The 22,637-nt window shown below is 48.8% G+C and overlaps 2 protein-coding genes and 1 pseudogene across 6 annotated transcripts in view; 1 reads left to right on the top strand and 2 right to left on the bottom strand.

Moving 5' to 3' along the window:
- Positions 1-22,637, top strand: part of LOC149367607 (FMRFamide receptor-like) — a 1,196,541-nt gene that overhangs the window by 1,098,055 nt on the left and 75,849 nt on the right. The gene's annotated exons all lie outside the window — the stretch shown is intronic.
- On the bottom strand, positions 14,124-15,329 carry LOC149367610 (uncharacterized). The gene has a single exon (XM_089567382.1). It carries the CDS (start codon positions 15,268-15,270, stop codon positions 14,350-14,352), a length of 921 nt encoding a protein of 306 aa, XP_089423508.1. The 5' UTR covers positions 15,271-15,329; the 3' UTR covers positions 14,124-14,349.
- LOC149367609 (uncharacterized) lies at positions 19,633-20,598 on the bottom strand (annotated as a pseudogene).

Raw genomic sequence — 22,637 nt, 5'->3', positions numbered from 1 at the left:
GTAGGGCTATATACGAGGGGGTACCCAAAAGAAACCGGACTGATTTTTTGAATCGGCACAGCTTCTGTGGTACCGCGTTTTGCCGCTATGAGCGCATAGAACGAACATTCCAGAGTCAGTAAGCCGAGTGCCGTCGCTGAAGGAGGTCAGACTAGTTTAGGCAGAGTTTTAGAGTGACGACTGTTTTGTGTGAGTGTCGTTTTTGCAACGGATGATTTTCGTGAACAGCGTGCACCGGTGAAATTCTGTTTTTTTCTCGGAAAAAGTGGAACGGAAACTCTTGAAATATTGAGAAAGCCGTTCAAGGACGATGCTATGGGGACAACTCAAATGTTCCGGAATTAAATCCTGAATCAAAGCAACAGTCATGCCAATGGAAAACTTCAAATTCACCTCGCCTCAAGAAAGCTCGTCAGGTGAAACCACACCTCAAAACGATGCTTATTTATTTTTTCTACTTGAGAGGAGTCGTCCATTCAGAATTTGTTCCGCAGGGTCAGACAGTTAACTTGGCTTTCTGTTTGGATGTTTTGAAAAGATTGGGCAACAGTGTTTGGTGGAAGCGACCTGATTTGTGGCAGACGGGTGACTGGTTTTTCCACCATGGCAATGCCCCTGCTCACACAGCCCTGTCTCTACGACAAATTCGGACCAAAAATGGCATGACCTCTGTTCCTCAAGCTTCATACTCACCCGACCTTGCCACGTGCTACTTTCTTTGTTTCGTGGAATGAAAAGACAGGTGAATGGAAAGCGTTTCGCTGATGTTGCTGAGGTGAAGAAAAAAACGACGGAGTGACTGTCAAGCATCACAAAAGATGAATTTAAACAACGTTTTGAAAAATGGAATGAAAGATTCGACAAACGTATCATTGTAAGTGGAGAGTATTTTGAAGGATATTGAAGGTCTGTGCTGAAAATGTGAACAAATAAGTTCAAACAAAAATAAGTCCGGTTTCTTTTGGGTACCCCCTCGTATGCTTTTCATTTTTCCTTCTTGATCACTGACCACGACGATAATTGCAGATACTAATGAGTTAACGCTTTTGATAGGGTGTTTTGCTGTGGCAAATTTTTCTGCATTGCATGAAAAGTGTAGACGTATTGGACCAAAAGCACAGGCCTTGCTGTTTTTCTTCTTTACTTCTGTGTTGAATTCGATATCCTATATTTCAGATGACAGCAAACTCCACTCTCCGCGCTGCCGATCTGAATACCTTTATTGTATGCAGAAGAATGGAAGAATGAATGGGCTGTGTGCTTTAAGTTCTATGAGCGGTTCGAAGATTTCTCAGTTAGGAACGCGGATTTTGAATGTCTGTGCTTGCGCATTGAAAAGACAATAGTGATTTCTCTTTGCAGTCGAGCCGTAGGACACAATGGACGCTTCGTAGGATTTCTAGGCATTGTTTCGATCCCATCCCTTTTTCTAACATATCCTGCGTTTCTCTCGGAGACACTAATATTGATTTATTCTCCGATCACCCTGGTGGCTTAAAAACTACAAGTGGCAGCCAACTAGATTTACGCAGCGACCGACTCCAATTTGTATGTTTGCATTACAAAGACAAATGCTCACGAAACTAACAGGGGAACATTTTCGTATGATCGAAGAGATCATCTTCCAGGTCTCTTGCTTTTTCCATTTCCGAAGCGCCAACGCAGGCATAGCAAGGAAGAGACGGTCAACGAGCCGTAAACCCTCAAGCACGAAAAGAATTTTCTTGCCTGGTGGAACTGATTGACTAGTGTGAGGTATACAAAGAAGGTGACGCGAACGTGGCTTACGAAATAATGCAGCGAATCTTCGTACTGGTGATTTGTTGATTTTTGAAAGCTGCCGGCTTGCGTTGTTATCGCTTTGTTTGCGATGCGAGACGCGGCCAAGTCTATCACGATTTATCACAGCCGAGTGGAGCCGATTTTACGTTGTTTAAGGATGATCTAGTAACTTTGCACGCTTTATCTCGAAAGTTCGCTGTCAGCTTTAAACTAAGCAGGACTGAGAGCGGCGGCCATTCAATTCGGCGACCGCCGAGCACGCTTGTTGTTTTCGCCGCCGCCGAGCCATTCAGTCCGTTGTGGGGGCAGGTCAGCCCAATGAGCAGCGTTATTTTTATTAAAAAAAAATCTCTTTGATTTCCTCACTGCTTGGACTGCAGCCCCATTGCGTGACGTCTAGTGGAGGTGCTGGGTCGCGATGCCAGTACCTTGAGACAAAATCCTATGTTAGACCCATTATTATACTTTTTTTTTGCTGCCGCGGCGGTTGCATTGAGATGGAAGGGAAATGCTAAAGGCTCGTGTCTGTGTGATGTCAGCGCACGTCAAAGAGTCCCAGGTGGTCGAAATTCCCGGAGCCCTTCACTACGGCGTCCATCATAGCCTCGGTCGCTTTGGGACGTTAAACCCTCATAACCCAAACAATTACATTGTACTGATAGAGCAGAGAAGCTAAGGAAAAAGAGGGGCTCGTTATGACATGACCGAGGCCACCATTCACAGGGGATTTTTTGTGTTATTCATCAATAGAATATTAATGGAGTATTATTATTACTTTATTTTCTTTATAACTGAATTTCAAACAAGAAGACAAACAAGCACATGCCGCCAGTAGGATCCGAACCCACTACCTCTGACTTTGTCGTAAGGAGCCTTGTTTTCCGTCACTTGTCGGCTCAGTGGCTAACAAGGGACTCGAATCTGGCAGTCTTGATGCCATAGGCAGATAATAGGGCTTGATTACGTTCCTGCGCGCCACTCGCGGTAATAGAGGACGTACTACGCCCCCCGCTATGCGTGAGCGTGATGCTGGTGAATGCTGTCCCGGTACGGTTACACGACGCATAAATACCCCCGAAAGCAGAAGATTGCAGAGTCGTCGCCGTAGATCAGTTGATAGACCACTGGACGCGAAATGTGGAGGTTGTCGGTTCGGGTACCACCCATGGCAAGTGGTTGTTTTTTCTGCTGCTTTCTATTCAGTTACCCTATGAAAATAATAAAAAGAAAGTAATAACAATAATTACCCTATTCATGTTCGAGTGATGAACAAACGAAAAAAATCCCTTATGCTACTTGGTTTCTGTGAATATTAGCTTCCGTCAAGCATATAACGCAGGGAGAGATTCCACTAGGTGGCGCCGCCCTGGTTAGCTGGCTGACTATCGGGCTCCGTTTTCACCTGCCCCTGGCCTTGCCCGCCCCTGGATTTACACTCCATCGCGTCAGGAAGACTTCCGCACCACGTGGCCACCATTGGCATCACGGCCCGCTGTCGAGCTGGCGCTCCAAGCGCCTCCGAAAATCTGCTGCGCCGCGGCGCCTCGCTAACCCTAACGCGCTGCGCCTGCACCTCTGCCATGCAGCGTCTCAACAAGCCCCTGAAGCCGAGACCCACCCATGCCTCGCGGTCTCAACTTCTTCCGACGCGGCCGCCGCGGGGCCTACTCCAACCATGCTGAAAGCCTTGTCTCAACCGGCTGCGTTCAACACCGCCCACACCACCGCGCACATTTCCGTCGTGTTCAACGCTGTGAGCGACGCTGGGAGCTCCGGATCGACAGCCACGACGCAGCCGGCAGCGTTCGTCACCGCCGCGGCGTCCACTGCTGGCCAACTCCACGCACTAAGGGACGCCAAAAGCCTCGGGCCCACAGACGCATCGCAGTCGACTGCGTTCGTTGCCGCCGCCAGTACCGCCGCACCTACTCGGACCACACTTCCCACTAACAGCAATTCCTGCAGCTCGGCACCTGCGTCGCAGATTGCGGCTGAGGCTGAGGACTCAGCAGACATGGACCTTACGGCGTCCCCGGCCCCTGAGGTCGGCTAGAGCACCATCGGTGCCGGCCGTAAGCCTGCCTCCGCCACCCGGCCCCGCGCCGAGCTCCTCACAGCTGCCATCCAGCTTCCCCCTGGCACCCTCACCCCCAAGCTACCGCTCTACGACGTGCTCGCCGCAGTCGTCTCCGCTGCACAACTGTCCTCCAAGAGCAGTGCGGAGATTACCCTTCAGGCCGAGCCAGCCCGAAGCCTTGTGTTTTTAAAAACTCATTCTCCTCTCATCGCCCACCTCCTACTTTCTATCACGCATCTTCAGCTTCACGGTAAGCCTATCACCATCAAAACATATGCCCCTAATCCTCCCATCTCATGCCTCGGCGTCACCCATAACGTCGGTGGCCACTTCACCCCTGATGACCTCATGCATGATATCTAATCATTCAAAACCGATATTCTTGCTGCTCGCATGATGGGCACCACTCAATCGGTGCTCATAACTTTCGCTGGAACCGTAATCCCACACTTTGTGTATTTTAAACGCGTTGCCTTCCGGTGCCGTCCCCATATGCCTAAGCCTCCCACCTGCACCCGTTGTCTCGCTCTTGGACACCGCGCCCACCATTGTCTCCAGCACAGCGTTCCGGCAAAGTACCGTCGCTGTGCTGCTCCTCTACCCGCCGACCCTTCCTCTCATGTATGTGCCCAGCCTTGGTGCGTTCCTTGCCAGGTAAACACCCACTCCTCCCTCGACCACACTTGCCCCATCCTCCTCGTTAAAAACACGTGTGTGCCAAAGCTGCGTAACTCCGACGCCTAGCTTTGCGCCGGGCCACGCAACCCACCCCTTCCTCCTCCTCTAATCGTGAACCTCTGTCAGCTCCGATCACGTCACCACCAGGCTCCTACGCTGCCAAAGTTGAAGGATCCTCGCTTCCAGCGTCTCTCTGCTGCTTCTCTTCCACTACACCACCCTCTCCATCCCTGATTGACGAGAGCCGCCCCTTCGACCTCCGGCTCGCTACGCTGGAATGCCAGCAGCGAGAGCAGCAGTGCATTTCCCACGACCTACAACAACAGATCCACTCCTTGACCCAAACCCTCCAGACAACCACCTCCCCTCTTACCTCCCAGCTTACCAAGCTAAATGAGCACCTTGCCACACTCACCACTCCCTCCTCCACCGCCCAGGTCGCCCCTTTGGCTGATCTTCTCGAAACCACCACACAGGCACATCACACTCGCTTGGTTCAGCTGGAAACTTCGGTTCTCCAGATTCTTACCACCCTCCAAGCACAATCAAAGCAATTGGAATCCTCCACATCTATGCTCCAATCCGTCCATGACTCACTGCCCCCGGCAAAAAAGAAGGAACGCGTACCATCGCGTTCCTCTCCACTATCATAATGGCGTTTGGCGAGGACCTCGAGATTGTGCAGTGGAACTGCCGAAATCTTTCCCACAATAAGACCCCCCTCCACCAGTATCTACTCGCTCGCCCCTCCCTGCCCCATTTTCTCCTTCTCCAAAAGACTCGAGCGGCCCGCACTGTCCCAGGCTACCACGCCTACCATGCCACTACGGCCACACCACTTGCGTCTATTTATGTACGTAGCGACGTGCTCGTGCAGCCACTTGATATCCCCTCCGTCCTGCTTAAATATTTAGTAGGTGTGGTCTATTACCACCTTTCTTCCCGCGTCTCACTCGCCCTTTTGTCTTTCTACAACCCCCCTGTCACCTCCTCTTTATTTTCCGCCCTGAGCAAGTTCCTTCACTCTCTTCCTTCTAACTCCCATCTCCTCTTTGGTGGTGACTTTAATGCCCCTCACACACCCAGGGGCTATCCTCAAACCCGGGCGCCTCCTCCACTGTCTGGCCCAGGAACGCCACCTCACCCTTCTCAATACTCCTGGCTCCCCTACTCGAGCGGGCACTGCCTCACAGCGTCCCACGACACCCGATCTCACTTTCTCTCGCGGTTCACTTTCCTTTCACTGGCAAGTGACAGCCGAAACTCTTCTCAGTGACCACTTTCTTGTCCATATTCCCAACTTTCTTTCTCACATCCCTCGATGTCATCCGGTCACTCATACTGACTGGCACGCCTTCCGCACTAAGCTCGCCTCCGACTCCTTTCAATCCTACGACGACTGGACGTCGCGCATCACTGCAGCGCTCACGTCCAGTAGCCGTAGTGTTCGCTCTTGTCACCCAGTCCCAGACCCAGATCCTCATCTTCTCCGTTTATGGCGTCGCCGTAAACGTCTTCAACGCTCCGTTCGACAACAACCCCACAATGCCCAACTCTCCTTCCGGCTCACTGCTCTTCGGGCCGAGATCGTCACCCACTGCGCCTCACTCGAGCATTCTCGTTGGAGTGCTCTTTGTGACCGTCTTGACTCTGCATTGCACTCGCGATGCACATGGTCTCTCTTCAAATCCCTCCTTAGCACTAAGCCTGCCCTTGCTCCCACTCTAGCTAAAGCCCTCACTGAAGGGACTTCCTCCGATGTTTTTGACCAGCTCGCCTCTCTCTATCTCCCGCCCCCTCTGACACCCTCCTACCCGGCGGTGTATTCAGGTGGATTTAACCCCGATCTGGACCAATCTTTCACGCTCGGGGAGCTCGAATCGGCTCTGGCTGCTAATGCTACACGCTCGGCTCCCGGTGAGGATGCCATTACATACACCACACTTCGCAACCTTCCTGACTGCGCCAAAGAATTCCTCCTTAAAAACTACTGTTTCTGATTCTCTAGCACACGTTTCTGTCACCTACCTCCGCTCAAATTCACGCACTTGTGACTGTCGATGTTCGCAAGGCCTTCGACGGTGTTTGCAACGGCCATATCCTTTCCCAACTCGCCTCCCTAGACTGTGGCTCCCGCATGTACTCTTATATACGCTCATTCCTCTCTAAACGTGTCGCTCACTTCCGAGTAGACACCTATCTGTCCAACCCCCACAACCTCACCCGAGGCACTCCTCAAGGTGCTGTTCTCTCTCCTACCCTTTTCAATCTTGCTATGACCCCTCTCGCCTGCCAGCTAGCTGAAATTCGCGACCTGCATCATATATTTTATGCCGATGACATCACTCTCTGGTGTTCGTCTGGCTCTCCCGGTCACGTACAGGACACCCTGCAACGTGCCCTAGATCTCATCGACTCCTTTCTCACCACCGCTGGCCTCTCTCCTGCTCCTGAGAAATCCGAGCTCCTCCTTCTCAAACATTCCTCATACCAGCGCTCACACAACCACTTCGTCTCTCTCCACCTTTCTGACTCTCCCATTCCTGTCGCCACGCAGTGCAAAGTTCTTGGCTTTCCTTTGCATGCGAACAAGAACGTGCAAGCCCTCCACCAGGCTGTCACCACCTGCCACTCCGTAACTCCCCTCCTACGGCGCGTGGTCACTCGGCGCTCAGGTCTCCACAAGGCTCATGCGTGCCGAGTTGCCCACGCGCTGGCCCTCAACAAGGTCTTGTACTTTCACCCTACGTTTCCTTTAATCAGACTGTTCACTTCTTCACTTCACTTTATTACCTTAAAGGCCCCCAGGATTGGGGGTATTACGTAAGGGGTGGGTTACATTGAAAAATCACATTGAATAAACAAAGAAAAAACGTAAGATACAAATATTATTCGCTGTTAAAGGTAGTAGCTAAACAGTTCGCAAATGTTGATGGGCAGGTGATTGCGGCGATGTCGTGTGGAAGGCTGTTCCAGTCCTTGGCTGAGCGTGAAAAGAATGACGATGCAAATGTAGTTGTACGCCTACATGGCCGGGCTACTTGAAGGGGATGACCAATGCGGAGGGAAATGCGTGCCGGCGGATTTATGTAGGGTGGACGACGAAGTGAGCTGAAATAAAATTTGTGAAACAAGCACAGTAATACGACGCCTACAAGCCAGGAATGTTAAGCCTGCCTCTGCTTTTAGTGATGTTATACTGACATGATATGAATAGCACGAATGTATGAATCTCGTGGCTCGATTTTGTACTGATTCTAGGGAATTTATTAGATAATTTTGGTTAGGGCTACAAATAGCAGAGGCATATTCTAATTTGGAACGGACAAGTGATTTGTAGGCAAGTAATTTTAGGTTTTGTGGCCCATGACGTAGATGTCGTTTTAAGAATCGTTTTAAGAATTCTGTTAGCGGATGATATGATTATAGTGACATGCGCGTTCCAGGTTAGATCAATGGACAATGTTACTCGGAGGTATTTGTAAGTCTGAGCTAATTCTACCGTGACGTGCGAGATTTTATAGGAGAAGAGGACAGGGTTACGTTTTCGGTGAAATGACACGAGTTTGCATTTATTGGGGTTGAGTTCCATGAGCCACTTGTTACACCAGTCCTGTACGCTGATTAAGTCATTCTGAAGGGCGAACTGATCAGAGGCGTTGTTGATAGTGCGATAGATGGCACAGTCATCGGCAAAAATACTGACGTTACAAGAGACATGCGTTGGAAGGCCATTAATGTATATATTAAAAATAATAGCGGACCAAGGACCGATCCTTGCGGGACACCTGATGTTACCGAAACACAACTAGAGGCTTGATTATTAACGTAAACAAACTGGGTGCGGTTAGCCAGGAGTTCGCTTATCCACTGTAATATGTTAGGGTGGAGGTTTAACCAGGAAAGTTTTAGTAGTAAGCGTTTGTGGGCTACTTTGTGAAATGCTTTCGCGAAGTCCAGGAATATTGCTTCAGTTTGTAGGTTACAGTCCAGGTTCACATGCAGATCATGGATGAAAATTGCCAACTGTGTATCGCAGGATAGGTTCTTACGGAAGCCGTGTTGAGCAGGATGAAAAAAATTTATGAGTCAAGAAAGTTCATTATATGAGAATAAATGACATGTTCCATGATTTTGCATTGCACACTTGTTAAAGAGATGGGACGGTAATTAAGGGGTGATTCTTTGTTACCTGATCTGAAGACCGGAACAACCTTCCCCACCTTCCAATCACTGGGTATGCTACCTGTGGAAAGGGATTGTGCAAACAGTTTTGACAGATACGCTGCGCAAGCATGGCAAGTATGTTTTAGGAACTTGGGGGTAATATCATCAGCACCCGCAGAAGATGACGTCTTGATATTTTCAATAATAGATATAATGCCGTGCACAGAAAAGATGATTGAAGGTGTTGAGGATTTTGCGGGGTCGCAGCGGAGCACCAGACAGAGACGACCAGCGTGGCAGGCTTCTAGTTCCGGACTGCGTGTGCCGGGCGTGCGCTCCGAGCACGCGCTGTCGTTCTTTATTTTCTTCTGTGGCGGGAACGCCGATCGCAGCGCCTGCGCTTTATAGCGTCGCCGGGCGCTACAGGGCCCCCCGCCTAGACGGAACGTCGAAATATACGCGCCGACGGGGCAGAGATGGAGTAGCCACGGCAGGCAAGCAGGCAGCTGGAGTAACAGTGTCCCCACGGGGTCGCTACAAGGTCTGGTAAGTTCATGTCGGGGGCCGGGAAGAGCTGTCGGGTTGAGTGCACGGGCTCAGGTGGACGAGCCTGGCTGCTGCGCAACGGGTGAATGAGGCAGAGTGCTGAACTGACAACGGACATGGGAGCAGGGAAGACCATGGTCGGGCCGTCACCGTTTGCAGTGCTGCCCGCGGACACAAGCGTCGTCGGTGCTGGAACATTGCAGCTGATGTCGATGGGGATCTGACGCGCCGTGTACGCGGTCACAAGCACAGGAGCGGCCGAAACGGCTCCATGGACTGACAGCAGCTGTGGTGGGACCGTCGGCACAACGGTGACAGCTGGGACGATGCGGGAGGAAGTTGCTGGGTTCAATTGCAGGTGCTGGGGTAAAGCGGGAGTGGCCGTCCGGAGCGACTGGCCAGTGCTGATGCGCGTGTGGGCATGGTCGGGCTTGAGAGCAAGCGCTGACACTGGGTCAGGAACTGTTTCAGGCAAAGTGGGGCTGGAGGCGATCGCCGTGCTTGTTACTGCTGTCATCGGGTGGGCTTTCTCATCCTGCTCCTGATGACGAGTAGTGCTCTGCGGACCTTCTGAGGGGCTGGGAGTGTGACAAGCAGGCTTGGTCGTTGTCGAGGGCTCTTTAGCATTAGCGGGCGACGGCTTCAACCTCACAGAAGAGGCCTGCAGAGCTGTTGGCGGTAGTGACGAGGTAGATGGAGATGCCGGAAGCCTCGGCACGGCTGCTGCCGCAGAGTCGTCTTTGGCTGCAGGAGGCTCTGGCGACAACGCCACTGAAGCGCAAGAAGGCAGAGCCAGAGACGCGGGTAGGAGAGTAGTGGGAGCAGGACGCGAGGCGGAGCTCGTGCGGATCCCACCTGGTGTGGCGTCGAGAGAGACAGCCGGGCTGGAGACGCTGGACGGGAGTGGCGGCGATGCGGCGAGGGGCTGCTGAGGCGGGCCGGGTTCTGATGAAGGCTGCGTGGGCGCGAGCGAGGCCGGTCCAGGGACAGAGGCTGGCGGCGGCGAAAACGGGTCCGCTGCGTCGTAGAGCGGCGGCGGAACGTAGTAGGCGCCGAAGTCCGCCAAGACGGCCGCACGCAGCTCATCGTATGGCCGGCCGCCGAAAGCAGAGTAGGTGAGCCGAGGCAGGAGGTCGGCCGGGAGGATGTCACAAAGGACTTCGTGTTTGAACGGCTGGATGGTGATGCCGTTCAGGTACATCGCAGCCTCCAGTTGGGCGAAACACCCGCCGACGCCTGCAGGCCGGAACGCCGGGAGCGGCGGGTCGAAACTTGGGTGCTGCCAGTACGCCATGCTAGGACGCCGCTGGGAAAGAAGGCACGGTTCGCCGGGTCACCACTGTTGAGGATTTTGCGGGGTCGCAGCGGAGCACCAGACAGAGACGACCAGCGTGGCAGGCTTCTAGTTCCGGACTGCGTGTGCCGGGCGTGCGCTCCGAGCACGCGCTGTCATTCTTTATTTTCTTCTGTCGCGGGAACGCCGATCGCAGCGCCTGCGCTTTATAGCGTCGCCGGGCGCTACAAAGGCATATGCGAACTCAGGTTGTCAGTTACGGTACAAAGTGGCATATCAGTTTCGTGTGTGAGAACGGATGAAAAAGCGGCGTTAAAAATATTAGCACATTGAATGCCATTGGTCATCTCGCCAAGTGGGTTAGCAAGTATGATGACCGGCGCCTATTGAGGGTTTAACAATAATAATAATGGTTTATTTATTTGCGCCAAATGAATACATGGCGCGGGAGATTCGCAGTAAAAGCTGTCACAAGCGACAGCTTGACAAAGCCGGAGGCCCCCCTATACACTTGACAGCATCATAGGCGCAATGAAACGGCATGTCTCATCCAAAAAGAAAATAGAACAAAACATGAAAACATCTGCAATTACAATCACTGATAAGAACTACATAAAATTATACAGAAAATGTGTTAGAATGAAGCTAGAAAGCACTTACAAAAGCAATGGAACATTCATGTGCGATGACAATGAGTTTAGCGAAAGTAACAGATAAATTAAGCACATTTTTGCTTCAAATAAAATTCAAATCAAAGTGAATACAGACAAGCGGTACAGTCAGGGTAAACAACAATGTGACAGAGTAAACAGGAATGGCAAGCGAAGTGTCCTAGTACATGTTGAAATACCGGCGGAGTGTTTTGAACGTCACCTTTTCAAGTTGGATATGTTTATGATTTAAATCATTTAGTAACCGGGGTAGTTTATTCTGTAGTGTTTGTAGGCCGTATGTTGTGCGAAACGTCCTTACTTTCCAGAGCTCCGTGTAACGTGTCTGGCGTGTAGTAGCGTTTTGTTGTAACCTGGCTAGACGATGTAGAAATGAACTGTTGCTGGCGTTTTCATTCTTAATTGCCTTGCAAAGGATATAATCAAACAGCTTGGTAACAGGAATTATGTTGTATTTGGGAAATAGATGATACGTATGTGAATAAAACGGCAGATTTTCTATTACTCTTACAAACCTTTTCTGCAACTTGTGAAGCTTATTTTGAAACGAATTCAAGCGCACAACAACACGCACACAAGAGAGGAAAGACACAGGATAAGCTATGCACCATCTAGCCCAAACAGAAGTTTTGTTAAATTGTGAAGCTTCTGCAAATTTCCGTAAGTTGTCGTAGACCAAACTAAGTGACAATAATTGAGTCGGGAGGAGAATAGGGTATTATAAATTAACAGTAAGATTTTTGGTGGTAGTAAATTGCGATTGCGGTATACTAGCCCAATTACCTGTGCCAGCTTAATAAGCATACTGTCCACGTGGACATCCCATGACATATTCTGCTGAAAGATAACACCTAATGTCTTAATACTGGAAGTTATTTCGAGAGGAGTGGCATTTAAGTAGATAGACTTTTGTATTGTTAGGTTTTTGTTTTTACTTCGAAAGAATACGGCTTTTGTTTTGTTTGCATTAATCATCAGGCTGTTTTTACGCGTCCATTCGTCTAGTTTTATTAATGTTAAATTAGCAGCATCAACAAGGTCGTCACTAGTTTTACCGGTTAATAATATGCTGGTATCATCCGCGTACATGATAAATTTCACGGTAGCATCAATATTCACAATATCATTCACGTACATATTAAATAAAAAAGGTCCTAATATACTGCCCTGTGGGACGCCTGCTGAAATAGATAATGGGTTAGAACTGTGGTTGTTTATGACGACTATTTGTCTACGAAATTCCAAGTAGGAGCATAAAAGAGATGCGGCTTTACCACGAAAACCATAGTGTTGGAGTTTCTTAATTAAAAGTTGATGACTAATGGAGTCAAATGCTTTTGACAGGTCAATAAAAATTCCTAACACAAGTCTTCCTTCTTCAAACTGATTTAGTATGTGCTCTTTTTGTTGTAGCAATGCGAGTTGTGTGCCTAAACCCTTACGGAAGCCATACTGGCAATCAGTCAGCAGGCAATGTTTCTGCTCAAATTCGGATAGTCGCTTTAAAATAACTTTTTCGAAGACTTTTGAAAAGACTGGAAGGATTGATAACGGTCGATAGTTTCCTAAGTCGTTTTTATCGCCTTTTTTAAAGAGCGCAGCGACTCGCGCTATCTGCATCGTTCGAGGAAACGTGCCTTCGCTTATACAGATATTAAAGATATATGTAAGACAAGGAGAGAGAAGGTCAGCAACATATTTGATGGGTTTTATTTGGATACCATCAATATCTTTAGCGGTACTATTATTTAGACTGTGAATTGTGCTAATTATCTCTCCCTCATTTACTGGATACAAAAATATAGAGCTAGAGTTGTATGGAATACCATCAAGATCATTGTCTGGTGCGTTGTTACTTCCAATTTTTACAAAGTGTTCGTTAAAAGCGTCAGCAAGTGCTTTTCCCTCTAACTCAAGACCATTTATTTTTAAGCTCTGTATCCTTTCCTCAGGAATATTGCAATTCAACAAAGAGTTCAGTTTTTTCCACATTGTGGCCGTACGTGGAACCAGTGAATTAAAAGAAAGTGTATAGTAATCTCGCCTGGCCTTTTTTATATCTTTGTCTAAACGATTCCTAATTTTTTTAAAAGCCTGAAATATTTTGGGGTCTCTTGTCTTTATAAATTCACTGTATAATGCATTCTTTCTCTGTATTCTGGCAGATAGCTCTGCACTAATCCATGGTTTACGTATTTTCTTTTTTTGTTTAATGCACTTAAAAGGAAAGCTAATGTCATAACTTTCTTTCAATAGGCTGAAAAAAGCCTCGTAAGCCAAATTTGCGTCTTTAAGATCGTATACAGTATCCCAACATGTCTGAGCTATCTTCTCACGAAAAATAGAAAGAGTCTGATCTGTTATTAGTTGAATGAAATGGTTTGTCTTTGTTTCCTTGTTTCGTACGTGACCCTTGAAACATAAATATATCGGCAAGTGATCACTGAGATCCGATGCGAAGACGCCAGCATTAATGACTTCAGAACTTAAATTCGTAATAAATATGTCAATTAAAGATGACGAATTCTCGGTCACTCTGGTAGGAAGACTGATAGTATTCCAACACGCATTCATCTCCAAGAGAGTATCTAACCTAAGTTTTGGTGAATCATTCTTCATCATGTTAATGTTAATGTCTCCGCCATAAATTAAATTGAAATTGTTTTCATTTATAAAGACGAGAAAAGTTTCTAAGAACTCCAAAAATGATGTAACGGAACCATTCGGCGGGCGATAGCAAACAGCGAAAACAGTATTGTTTTGTATCACTGATAAAAATTCATAGTCATGAGTTATTACTGAAAACTGGTTCAATATTTCACATGCAGACGGCTTTTTAACCAAGGTGCATATTTCGCCACCACGACCTGTTGATCGATTCAGGTAGAAAGTATTGTACAATGGAAGCCGAAAGATGTTCACATCGTCAACACACCAAGTCTCTGTCAGCATAATGACGTCAAAGGATTGCTTTGTTTGCTCAAAAAAGAGTTGTAAGTCATGTTCCTTGCGAGTAAAAGAACGTATGTTTAAGTGAAAACATTTGAAAGCCTTCGAAAACGCTGTACCTAAGTGATGGTTGAAAGTGTGTGGCAATACATACGAGTGAGTAGGTGCCATAGTGTTCTTAGTGTTCAGCTGATCTGTTGCTTAAGTTTGTCGCGGTCACTAGAGCAGGAAATGACCACCGCGTTTTGCCCATCAGCTTTCCGGACCAAGACCTTGTTGTTGTTGTGCCATACGTATTTGTAGTTATTTGTCTTGGCCCAGAGCTTTGTTTCGGTAAGCAGAGTACGTGTCCTTTTTGTCAGGTTTTCTAACACAAAAATGCTGTCATTTCCTTGGCACAGTGTTTTCCTGTTTTGCCACGATTTGTCTCTTACTGATTGTTTGGCGAAACGACAGGTAATGCCAGGTATCTTATCTTGCTTTGAGGGCAGGCGATGAGTGGACACTATCTCACTTTCCTGAAGCTGTGGCAGGTTGTTTAGAGTTGCCAGCTTATTTATCTCATCAATCAGGTTTTCATCCTTCATTGCTTTAATTCCATGGAATTCAAGGTTGAGCTTTCGGCTTCTCCATTCCAAACAGTCCATTTCGTTTTTCAGCTGCGTTATTTCATCGTCTTGCTTCTCAATCTTATCTACCCTGTGTTTCAGGTCCTTGACTTCACGTTCGTTCTTTTCTATCCGAGTTAGAAGCTCATCGTACTGGTCACTCATGTACTGAACTGTGTCTTCGACGCTGTCAACTGTTTCTTTTAGCGGTAAAAGGTACTCCAGCTTTTCATTGATTGATTTCAGCAGTGCACGAACATCTTGGTCATCCGTATCAATGCTGGATCTATCGAGTTGTGGAGCACGACCTTTCGAACGCCTGCAATTTGAGCAACGCCACGCACTGCGATACTGCTCCCCTTTTGACTTGATAGTAGCATCTGAAATTCCTGCACATTTTCCCGTGTGATAGACAGATCTACAGTCACTACAGTCGATTTTGGAATCAAGTTCCTCGAGTTGCATATCACATGACCCACACTGTTCATCAAGGGGCATAGCGACACTTCTGGCAGCAGCAGCAGCAGCAGTAAAAGAAGACAGCGGGAAAATATATTAACAGAGCAGCAACTAACCTGCAATTGCAGAGAAAAACTTCTTAAGATGGTGTCTTTCCCGTGCCGCTGCCGCTGCCAGTGTGACAGCCGCAGGTCTCTGGGCTTTCTTTATAGCCTCGTCCGATGGGTGGGCGTGTCCGCTGGCCGGTAGCGATGCAGTCCTGGATGACGTTATCTTCCGCAGCAACCAGCACACGTGCACGCAGACGGTTGTAGTCGATGTCAAAACTTCATATCTGCAATTGCAGAGAAAAACTTCTTAAGATGGTGCCTTTCCCGTGCCGCTGCCGCTGCCAGTGTGACAGCCGCAGGTCTCTGGGCTTTCTTTATAGCCTCGTCCGATGGGTGGGCGTGTCCGCTGGCCGGTAGCGATGCAGTCCTGGATGACGTTATCTTCCGCAGTAACCAGCACACGTGCACGCAGACGGTTGTAGTCGATGTCAAAACTTCATATCTGCAATTGCAGAGAAAAACTTCTTAAGATGGTGCCTTTCCCGTGCCGCTGCCGCTGCCAGTGTGACCACTTTCCAGAATTTCCTCGGGTTATTTGTTAGGATCTTTGGGAGGTCAGTTTGGAAAAATGCGCGTTTGGCATCACGGATAGACTGCAGGTATGTTGACTCGGCTGCGTAATATTTGTTCCATGCGCATGCACTCGGGTTGCGTTTAGGTGCACGGAAAAATCTCTTTTTTTTTGTTATCAAGTGTTTTCAAATGCTTTGTGAACCATGGTTTATTGGGATTGGAACGAAATATGATGGTTGGAATAAACTTCGCTGTAAGTTCTATAATTTTAGTTTTAAAAATAAGCCAGTTTTCCTCAATTGTTCGATCATCGAAACTTGTATCAAAGTTTGGAAAGAATGTCATTAAATGATTTCTTCGTAATCCGCTTTGTCATAAAGGCGAATCGTTTTATGGTATGTTTGGCGCGATTCGGGGATGAAGGTGAAAGTAGAAGAAATCTAACGTTCGACGAAAACTCGTCTGGTCGGGAAGAAGATTCATGAAGTCAATAGAAGGAACGCCCACCAAAAGGTTGTTGTTTAATATGAAGACGAAGACGTTTCGGCTTCCATACGGAAGCCTTGATCGCGAAAAGCCCAAAGCACATCGCTTAAGTACACTGCAGTAATCGCCCCAGGCATCTTGCATACGTAGGCGGGAGATTGGCTGCGTTGTGGTTAAGGGTTTTTTCTGTTGATTGAATTATTAGGGATTCTAGATACCGACGTGACAGCCAATTCTTCTCTCTGGCGATGACTGAAGCTTCTTCCCAGGCTATTTTGTGCGTCGCGGCTTCCACGTGTTCCGCAAGTGCATTAGAAGCAATCCTCTTGTTCCTGACGTCGTTCTTGTGGTCCCTCAATCGTCTCTCGAAATTCCCGCTCTCGCCGATATAGCAGTAGTCGCAATCTGCGCAGGGAACCTTGTAGATGACGCCAGGAAACTTCTCTTTCTTTATCTTGTCTTTGACAGACACCAGCTCGTGCCTCAGCTTGCATGCCGGAACGTGAGCGACGTGTACGCCGTAAGTGCGTAAAACGCGAGCCAGAGACTCGCTCACGCCCGGTACATATGGGATAGCGGCTCAGGCTCGGCGCGGGGGACCAACTGGTTCTGACGGGCGTGATGACCGTTGAAGAACGGAATCTACGAAGTGCTTCGGGTAGCCGCATTCACTCAGTTCTCGGCGCACTTGGCGTAGGTCAGCAGCCCGATCTTCTGGTCTTGGGTAGATGTTTTTGGCACGTCGGACGAGGGAAGCCACGACGGAGCGTTTGTGGCAAACCGGGTGCACGGAATTAAAATGAAGGTACCGGCCTGTGTGGGTGTCCTTTCTATTCTATAAACTTTGAAAGAAAGGCGGTGGTTACGGCGTTCGACCAAAACGTCCAGAAAAGGAAGACGGCAAGCAGCCTCCTCCTCAACCGTGAATTGAATGGAGTCTTCCATGCTATTGATGTGATCTGTGAAGGCACCTAACGCATCCTTTTTGATAATGCAGAAACAGTCATCTACGTAACGTACAAAAACTTTTGGACGCGGTTCGAAGGTGGCCAGTGCACGGGCTTCTATTGCTTCCATGGTAAGGTTTTCAGTTGTCACCGATATAGATGCGCCCATAGCGGTGCCGTGAACTTGCTTGTAGACTGCATCCCGGAAAACAAAGTAAGTGTTCTCAAGGCAGAACTGCAACAGCTTCAGGAGATCTGATGTTTCGATAGGGGTTCGTTCGCACAATCCGTCGTCATTCTGCAGCGCTGAACGGCACACATCCACAGCCAGATCAATGGGTACGCTGGTGAACAGCGACTTTACATCAAAGAACACCATGACCTCGTCGTCCTCAACCGTGACGTCACGTACTTTTTCAATGAAATTGAAAGAGTCACGTATGATAGTCGAGCTCTCTCCAACGAGTGGCGCCAAAACCTTGTGCAAGTAGCCCGACAAGGGATATAAGGGCGACCGTGTAAAGTCAACTATCGGTCGCATCGGGACATTAGGCTTATGGATCTTCGGGAGATCATACAAGGCGGGAGCGGATCCATTGTGGCAGAGAAGCTTGAAATAAAGTGACTTGTGGTCCGGTGGAACAAAACGGAAGACGTCAGTCAAAAGAATCTGCAAGTTCCTTTCTACCTTGAGCGTGGGGTCCCGTTTCAGCGGCAAGTACGTACTGTCGTCCTGCAGAAGGTCATTCATTTTCTCGAGGTAGTCGCTGCGGTCCAAGATGACGGTAGCGTTGCCTTTGTCAGCGGGAAGTATAGTTATGTCCGAGTTCTTACGCAGGCTTTTGATAGCATCACGCTCCCCAGGAAGAAGCGGGGTCGGAGGGTGTCGCGGAAGCTTGGCAAGGACGCTGACTGCACGAGTTCGGGCCTCATCTCGGCGGTTGTTTTCTACATGACCTATAGCGCGTTCGACAGCACAGACGATTTTTCTTGCGTCCGGCGCAGCTCTCGCGTTAAAGTTCAACCCGAGCTCAAGTACGGCGAGTTCTGCTTGAGTAGGCCTGTAAGAAGACAGGTTGTGGACTGTCGAAGTGGACGGGCCACGCGCACCGACATTTTTGTGAGGCAGCAGCCTTGATAACTTCTTCTGAAGCGACAGCTCTCGTTGGCGGGACATGAGGCTCACCTTGTAGTTAGCATGTAACTGGATGCTGGCGAAGTCGTCCGGACACTGGTGCTCGAGGCGGCGACGAGCAAAGAAGACTTCGTTCTGCAGGTGCCTGATGGAGTCCTTGCAATCTAGGATCCTAGCTTGAAGCAGTTGCCATTCCGCTCTTGATACCACGCTGTGGCCAAAGGCTGTGTCAACAGGTCGTAGCAGACGGAGGGATCTCGGAATAAGGCTCCTAGCCTTGCATATGAGGTTAAAATCCAGATGGGCTTTAAAAGCAGAGAGTCGCATGGATAGCGAAACGTACTTGCGCACTTGAGCGATGAAGGGTTGGCCATACGACCGTCGTAGGGTGATGAAATCTAACGTTCGACGAAAACGTCTTCGTCTTCATACTAAACAACAACCTTTTGGTCGGCGTTCCTTCTATTGACTTCATGAAGGTGAAAGTAGCGTGTAAAACTTTGTGGTCACTAATTTCGCGGCGAGAAGTAAGCGATGATAAACTTTCCGGGTGGTTAGTTAGAGTGAGGCCCAAGATATTGGAGGATTCAGGTGTTACGCGGGTGGGTTCGGTTACTAACTGGGTGAGATTTAAATTCAAACAAACGTCGACATAGTTCGTCATTTCGGTGTTGCCTGTTGGTGTTGGGTTGAGCCAGTCAATGGATGGGTAATTAAAATCACCGAAAAGAAAAATGCGTGCGTTGCATTATTTGCCAGTTAAATGATTTAGGCTATCGCTTAACTGGGAGGAAAATATTGGACTACTGGAGGGGGGACGGTAGCACACGCCTAATATGACGATTTGTGGTACGGAACGGCAGATTATCCATAGTATTTCAAGCTCTGATTCGATGTTAGTGACAGAACAAGGCAACAGCTGGTTAGTGGCACTAAGAACACCTCCTCCTCGTGAGCCTTCGCGGTCCTTTCGGAAAACGTTAAAATTTGGTAAATCCGCTAAAACTTCCGGATCGGTGACGTCGTCTGTCAGCCACGTTTCTGTTAGTACATGTATATTGCTGGAAGATGATGAAACAAGATTGCAAATGTGTTCACGCTTGGGAAGGAAACTACGTATGTTGGTAAAGATAACGGAAAAAGAAAGATTTGGAAGTTTAGCGTGAGGGCTGTTACAAGGAAGATTAGTGGCGCGACGATAAGACGTATGCTATGAGATTTCGTGTACAGACTGTTATGACTCGACGAATGCATAGCGTTTAGGACCGATGCACAAGGTTTTGTAGCGCAAGGAAAATTTAGTGGCAGTAGCTTTGGCAAACTTTACGAGCTGCCTTCGCGCTTCTCGGACAGGGCGTGAAAAGTCCTCCCCTATGCTGTAATCGGTGCCTTTTAACTTATGGCCGTTTGAAAGAATCAGCTCCTTGGGTTTAAAAAATGTAAATTTCACTATTATTGGTCGAATGCGCTCAGGAGTAAGACGATCAGGAGTAAGACGATCAGGAGTAAGACGCCCGAGACGATGAGACCTTTCAATTTCTTTAGGGTCAATGGATATATCTAATTGATCACGGCAGAGGCGGAGGACCGTTTCTTCAGATTCCGTGTACGTTTCAGGTGTATTCTCATCTTTAATGTTGTAAAAAATTATATTGTTACGTCGTGAGCGATTTTCGGCGTCATCCAAACGGTCTTCTATACCTCTGATTTCTTTGGCTGTTTGGGTAGTGTTAGCGCAGATCGTATCCATGTCGGTGCGTAGGGTTACAACATCCTGATAATGAATTTCCAGGGCGGATAACCTGTTACTGAGATCAGAAATAGCTTGTACCGTAGTTGTAAGTTGATTTCTAAGACCTTGGACCTCGACTATTAATTGTGACTGACCATCAGACAGTTTCTTCAGTTCCTCTAGTACCTTGTCGGGGCCTGGGTTTGATTCAACATCGCCAGCCAAGAGCAACAGGGCACGCACGACATCAGCACATTCAGGAGTAATGGAAAGCCAGCTCTGTGGACTCGGTAGCTGCAAAAGGCAGTAATTGTTCGATTTTTTCGTGAAAAGAGAGTATTGTTTACTGACCTGCGTGGCGAAAACGAGCGGGTTTGATGACTGCATCGTTGCACAGCCACCGAGACCACAGGGCGCCGAGCGCGGGTGATGCGGCTTTATACGAGGTTTGTTAGAAAAATATCCGACTTTATTTTTTTTGCGAACACCTGATGGATATGAAACAAGCGCGCTTGCATCAGGCGACCTTGAACCTTCATGAGCATGCACGAATTTTTTCCCGCCTGCCGATAGCGTCAGTCGCTGGGACGCAGCATTTCAGTGAGGCAGTGCGCAGTGCTCTCGTCGGTTTTTTATTGCAAGGAAAATGGCGGAGTGAAAGGAGCAGCGTTACTGCATCAAATTTTGCCATAAACTGGGCGACAGCCAAGTGGAAACCATTCGAAATATTCAGACGGCTTTCGGTGACGATGCTATGAGCAGCACACAGATTAAGCAGTGGTACAATTAATTTAAAGATGGCCGCACATCGGTGAAGAACGAGCCACGCTCCAATCGGCCATCAACATGCCAAAATGACCAGGTCATTGCCGAACTGAACGCTATGGTGATGCGGGACCGTCGCGTGACTATCCGAGAAATTGAGGAAGAGCTGGACATGAGAAATTTCTCCGCACATTCCATTATCACCGAAGATTTGGCCATGGAGAGAGTTGCGGCGAAATTCGTGCCGAAGCTGCTCACAGTGGAGCAAAATTAGCTTCGTGTTGAAGTCTCACAGGACGTGCTGGATTCCGCAAACAGTGACCCCGACTTCATCAACATCATAATCACTGGTGACGAGTCTTGGGTGTACAGGTACGACCCGGAAACCTGATCCCAGTCGTCACAGTGGAAACATTGCACGTCACCAAGACTTAAGAAGGCCCGCCAAGTGCGCAGCAATGTGAAAGTGATGCTGACTGCTTTCTTTGACACCCTCTGTGTGGCAGACCACGAGTACGCACTCCACAGGGTCAAACAATGACCAAAGAGTACTACAGGGATGTCCTCCGTTGCCTGCGTGATGCTGTGCGGCGCAAGAACCCGAAGCTGAGGTCAACAGGAAATTGGCGCACCCATCGCGACAATGCTGCTGCACGTTCCTCGCACTCGATTCAGATTTTTTGGCGAAAAACCAGACTCCTGTAGTTCAAAAGAATCCTTACTGTCCTGATATGGCCCCTGCGACTTCTGGCTGGTTCCCAAAATTAAAAGGCCATTGAAAGGAGCGCGATTTCAGACAAGGAAGAACATTATGGCTGCAACGACAGCTCAGCTAAACTCCATTCCGAAAGGGGCATTTTCGGAATACTTCGCACAATAGCAGCACCGCTGGGAGAAGTGTGTGGAGTCCCAAGAAGACTACTTTGAAGGTGAATAGGTTTGCAACGCTCCATTTATGCAAGTTTTTTTTTCTACGGCCAAAGCTCGGATACTTTTTTAACAGACCTCGTAGTCGCCGTGTCTGTTGCTGTCGATGACCTCGGGTGAGTCCGGGGGCAGTCGAGGTAGTTGAGAAAGAGCAGCGGTGGCGCTGCCGGACGGGCTGAAGCCACAGGCTGCTTTGCAGAAACGCTTTCGAGACTGCCCTTGTGGGCTTCTACAAGGCAGCTCTCAACCTCCCTCTCACTACCTCTACTGCAAAGATCTTTGCCACAGGCCTCTTTCATCCTCTCCGTTCTCTGCTCTCTCTCCATCATGACTCGCAGCTTGCCCGGCTTTCCCTTACCCGTCAGGGTCAGTGGTTACTGACTCAAGCGGGTATCTTGCCCATTCCCATCGCCCCGCTTACCTCTCCTATTCCCACCCCGGCTCCCAATCTTCGTATCCTCCCCCTCCCGTCCAACATGTCCTCCGTTCTGCACGCCGGCCGTGGTCATGCAGCCGCGCAGAACCATTACCCTCTCTTTGATACCCAGGGTGTAGCTTACACGGATGCCTCCTTCGTGACTCCTCGAGGTTCCTGTGGCTACGCCCTGTACCACCCCCACCTCCCCGCTCCTGAAACTCACACCAGCGCGCCGTTTCTACGTCCTCCGGATGCATTGTCCCTCGAGGTCCTCGCCATTGCGCATGCCCTCCAGTCATTTGCCCTCCTTCCCTCTCTTCAAGAGTATACAGTCTATTCCGACTCACAAGCCGCTATACACCACATACAGAAA

Source organism: Amblyomma mixtum, chromosome 1 (assembly GCF_055824585.1).
Source record: "Amblyomma mixtum isolate Tamu chromosome 1, ASM5582458v1, whole genome shotgun sequence".
NCBI lineage: Eukaryota > Metazoa > Arthropoda > Arachnida > Ixodida > Ixodidae > Amblyomma > Amblyomma mixtum.
Note: the sequence above shows the minus strand (reverse complement) of the source record. Positions and strands in the feature narration are given on the sequence as shown.

Excerpts from the sequence above, each read along its gene's own strand:
- LOC149367610 (XM_089567382.1), bottom strand. The coding sequence starts at position 15,270 with ATGCCCCTTGATGAACAGTGTGGGTCATGTGATATGCAACTCGAGGAA.